This window comes from Zootoca vivipara, chromosome 16 (assembly GCF_965207765.1).
Source record: "Zootoca vivipara chromosome 16, rZooViv2.hap1.1, whole genome shotgun sequence".
In the NCBI taxonomy this organism is placed as follows: Eukaryota; Metazoa; Chordata; class Lepidosauria; order Squamata; family Lacertidae; genus Zootoca; species Zootoca vivipara.
The window spans coordinates 19,426,403-19,431,115 of NC_142599.1; the positions used below are offsets into that span (position 1 = coordinate 19,426,403).

At 45.7% G+C, this 4,713-nt stretch overlaps 1 protein-coding gene across 1 annotated transcript; it reads left to right on the forward strand.

Annotated features, from left to right (window-relative positions):
* On the forward strand, positions 1 to 2,230 carry UQCR10 (ubiquinol-cytochrome c reductase, complex III subunit X). The gene is made up of 2 exons (XM_035098351.3): positions 1 to 164; positions 1,984 to 2,230. Exons 1-2 carry the CDS (start codon positions 24 to 26, stop codon positions 2,032 to 2,034), a joined length of 192 nt encoding a protein of 63 aa, XP_034954242.1. The 5' UTR covers positions 1 to 23; the 3' UTR covers positions 2,035 to 2,230.
* The last annotated feature ends 2,483 nt before the right edge of the window (positions 2,231 to 4,713 follow it).

The following is a 4,713-nucleotide window of genomic DNA, read 5'->3' on the forward strand; positions in this document are numbered from 1 at the left end:
GCGGTAACTGAAGGCTGCTGAAGATGACTCTCGCCAAGCAGGTCTATCGAGTGCTTTTACGCCGCACCGCTACCTTCGCTTTCACGATCGTGGTGGGCGCCTTGCTCTTCGAGCGAGCCTTCGACCAGGGCGCGGACTCCATCTACGAGCAGATTAACAAGGAGGTAAGTCGACCTGTGGGGTCGCGCAGGCCCGAGCCGGGGACTTGCGTAGAACGCGGGCCGCGGTTGCGCGAAGGTCAAACGGGGCCTTCATATACGAGAGGCCCCGGCTTTGGGCCTCTCGCGCTGCTTCGAAACAACTTAACGCCTGCCTTGGGACTTTGTCTGTCTTACATGGGGCCACCTGGAAGGTACGAGGGAAAGCCTCCCAAACAAGCGAAGGCCAGCGGGTCTGGAACGATGTGTAGCTTGCAATGACTACGGTCTGTTAAGATCCTTATTTTATCTTTCAGCTTGCATGAGAGGGGTGAACGATCTTAACTACCAGGATTGTGAGCATAGCGGGGTAATGAAAGAATTTAATCAGTCACTAACACGCTTTAATTTATAACACAACAACAGTTGAGACTACTGTTCCTAGAAGTCTTGGGGAGAAGCCATGGCAGGTAAACTATAAACAAATAAGCTGCGCCGAGTCAAGACCCAAGTGCCTACTCAGTGCTGAATTACATGCATGAACTTTTATTGTGCTAGCCAAAGGCCATGACATTGTAATTCTAGGGTTCTTGCCACCCATTATGATCTGTTAGTTCAGCTGTGAAATTTGTAGTTCAGGCTGTGCAGCATCTATTTGAGAAGAACAGATGTTTCACCTTATACATGGAAGAAAACAATGCCTTGGGCTTCTGGGAAAGAGCTATAGGAAGTGACTGCTTTTGCAAATAAATCAAGATCTCTTGCTCCCTCAAAAGATTCAGCAATTTCTCTCCTGCTGCCCTGAATGCTTGGAACTGCTTTCCAGAACACCTGTGGGATGCAATCCCATTTCTTCAAAATTCCTCCATCAAGCTCATGTTTTCTGTGAAGCATTTGCCACAACCTTCTAGTTTTCATGTCCTACTGTAACTATAACCTTAAGAATGTGTAGCTGAAATAATGGCATATTCTTCCTGTTTTATCTTTCTCCACATCTTCCCTGTGACAAATATTCAGATTGTAAGCTCCCTGGGGCAGGCACCTATCATCTGATCATCATCATTTTATTTTATAGGCAGTTTGGTAATCTATAGAGATGATAGAAACCAAGCTTTCTTATTCTGAGGGTTTTTGTAGTTGGCATATATCTGGATGTTTTATTCCCAATGTGGTTGTACTTTTGGGGGAGAATTGAGGAGGCCACAGCACTGATTTTGAGGCAAAGAGAAAGTGTTAAAGGCAGAGAAAGAGAACAGTTGACAAGTAAAGAGTGCAGTTATATGAGAAAATGAGGGTGCATAATATAGACTAGGCATCCCCAAACTGCTGCCCTCCAGATGTTTTGGCCTACAACTCCCATGAACCCTAACTAAGAGGACCAGTGGTCAGGGATGATGGGAACTGTAGTCCAAAACATCTGGAGGGCCGACGTTTGGGGGTGCCTGATATATACTTTAATGCTGTAGTCCTAATTACACTTTTAGGGGGTAAAAAGGTAAAGGACCCCTGGATGGTTAAGTCCACTCAAAGGAGACTATGGGGTGCAGCACCCATCTCTTTTCAGGATGGAGGAGTAAGTTCAGTTCAACAGGACTTCTGAATGAACATATTTAGGATTATACTGGAATGACGACACTCCTATCGTGTGCAGGTTATCAAAGCAGATACCTCTATTACCTTTATTTGAAATCACCTTGGGCGTAATATTGAGTGGTATTGCTGTGCTTTGCAAAATACCACCCATTAATCCTGGGGGCAGTAAGTAGTGGACTGTGCCAGGTTGCAAACACGCATTCCTGAGGCTGTTACTTAAGATTACTGTATTCTTGTCTCTCTTATGATGCAGAAACTCTGGAAGCACATCAAGCACAAGTACGAAGAGCCACGTGACGAGTGAAGGAGATGCTGGATTCCTGATGGGCCTTCTGTGATCTTCACTACAAGCTCTTCTTCTTGACCACCAGCTGCTGAGGCAGAAAATGTTTGTCCATATGTGGCAGTTTGATCCAGAGTGCATCCTCTCAAGAACAAGCTACCTGGGGTTATGAACTTAATGTGCTGAAATGTAGCGTAATAAAATACATTCTAAGACATTGTGCACTTCAGACCTTCCATTTTAATTTCCTCTGAGCTGATTCCTTAGAAATGTGGGACTTTAGCTCTCTATTTTTGGATAAATAAATAAAAATGCATGAAAAGCATGCTATTCTGTGCCTGCTCTAACCTAAAAATCTGCAGGCATTTATAGGCTTAAGGCTAGTTTAAGTGTCTGCTTTCTAAATACTTGCTTATTTGGAAAGCCTCAAATAGAGAGATGCAAAATCTTCAAGCAGATCCGCACTGAACGGGGCTGCTTTCTGTTCAGGGTGCCAACCTTGTCCTCCATCAGGTTGGTTAATCTGTGATCCTCTAGAAGTTGTTGGACTACAACTCACATCATTCCAGACCACTGATTGACCATGCTGGCTGGGGATGAAGGCAGTTGGAGTTAAGCCTATGGAGGGGGCACAGGTTAGAACAATTCCTGCTCTATAAGATGACGAGACTCAAGCAGAGCATTCCACTACCACCCTCCACCACAGGTTTACTCTGGAAGACGGCCATTGGTGCAGAACCTGTGGCACCCTCACATGTTGCTGGACTACAACTCCCGTCATCCCTGACCACTGGCTATGCTAGGTGGACCTTATGGAAGTTCAGCAGCAGCTGGAGAGCCACAGGTTCCCCCCACCAGATGTAGACTGTACTGAGCTAGATGGACCAATGGCCTGAACCTGCTATAAGCCAGATCCCTTTGTTCTTAAGTCTTTTAACTCTGCATTTGCTACAGTGCTGGACAAATGGAAAGAATTCTTCCCTTTCTAACTTGTAATAGTTGCTGACGCTTCATGATCAGTGCAGACAAGGTAAAACCATTATGCAGGAACTGACCAAATCAGCAAAAAAACTTATGCTGCCTTCCTTTTGGCTGATTTCCATGCTGCAGTACTGACTGAAAATGCCATCCTATCAGATTTCAAGTGTCTGTTCCGGGGGGTCACCTGCTGCTGAGCTGGTGCACTTCACCGATTCAAATCTTGGCACTAGACTTCATGTGGAATTACATTAGGTAAGGTTCATTGCTAAAGAACATCCAACTGACAGGCTGAAGTTTTTGTTCCTTATGAGAAAACTTCAGTGCACAACTTGACACATCAATGCTTTTCAGAGCTGTGTCAAAGTGTATTCTAGCCCATCACCACCTGGGCAGGCCCCAGGGGTTCTCATGGACCAGCTGAGGCCGGTACATTTATTGTATGCCCAGTATCAAAATAACATTGATGCCAGATACTTGAACAGCTGTGTGCTGGGAGAATAGGAGAGCCCCACAGCCTGGGCGTAAGCACAAGACACATATTTAATGGACAGGAATCTCTCAACCTTGCCGAAGTTTGAACTGGCTGCAATTATCGAATAAAACATTTGACAGAATTGGGGGGGGGGGAGAGATGGCTGACTATATCAGCCTATTAGTGAAAAAATGTACCGGTAAGTGGAGAGGCTAGTCAAAGTTCAAAAGTGGGACGGGGTGTGTGAAATCAGGAAGTACATATTCTAACATCTGTTCCCCCTTTCTCTTTTGGAGGGATAGGGAGGAAAACTGAATGCATGCCTTTGTTCCCAATTCTTTCCCCAGCCTTTAGCATTTTGGGGAGTCTTCAGGAAGTGGCAAGTACGGTAAGGCCTCTGCTGCTAGAGATCTTCATCCCCATTTAGGCTCATGAGATGCCTACACAGATTTCACACTTGCCTACTGTAGAGCACAAAGTACAGTCAAAGTTCAGTTTTCAAACGTCTCGGCTGCCAAACGTTTCAAAAGCTGAATGCCGAAAATCCAGAAGTGAATGCTTCCATTTTTGAACGCGCCTCCGGTTGAACAGCTTCCAAGGCGCGTTTCTCAATTTTCCCCATTGAACTTGCTGACAGCCCTTTGATCCTCGGTTTTTGAGCATTTCGGAAGGAGGTTGCAAATATAACAACATTATACAACAATAATAGCCCAGACCATGGTCTGAAGATACATGAGGTCACCATCTTGCTTGCTGGAGCTAGGTTGGTCTGGGCAGCGAGAAAAGAATTGACATGATGCAGGATTGAAAGCATGAAGTACTTTACACAATCCTGATGCGTAACTGAGGAATTCGCTAGGAATAAAAGTTGGAGGTGATGGCCAACAATCTCAAGATTTCTTGAAAAGGGCATTGGCCCCACTATTCAGGTGGACATAGGAAGTTGCCTTGTATGGAGTTAAATCACTGGCCCGTTTAGCTTAGTATTGTCTACACTGACTGACAGCAGCTCTCCAGGGTTTCAGGCAGGTGCCTTTTCCCAGCCCTACCAAGGCATATTGAGGATTGAGACCTCCTGCATGCAAAGCAGCTGCTCTACCACTGAGCCAAGACCCCTCCCCCAGAAGTAGTACCCTACCTGCACAACAGAGGCTAGAGGCAGAACACAAGTAGCCCCTCACTTTCACACCCTGCTTGTGGGCTTGCAAAAAAGAGCTGGTGGAAAACATGGTGGACTAGTTGGGAAC

Coding starts and splice junctions, on each gene's coding strand:
- UQCR10 (XM_035098351.3), top strand. CDS start 24: ATGACTCTCGCCAAGCAGGTCTATCGAGTGCTTTTACGCCGCACCGCT. Junction 165..1,983: donor ACGAGCAGATTAACAAGGAG/GTAAGTCGACCT, acceptor CTTATGATGCAG/AAACTCTGGAAGCACATCAA.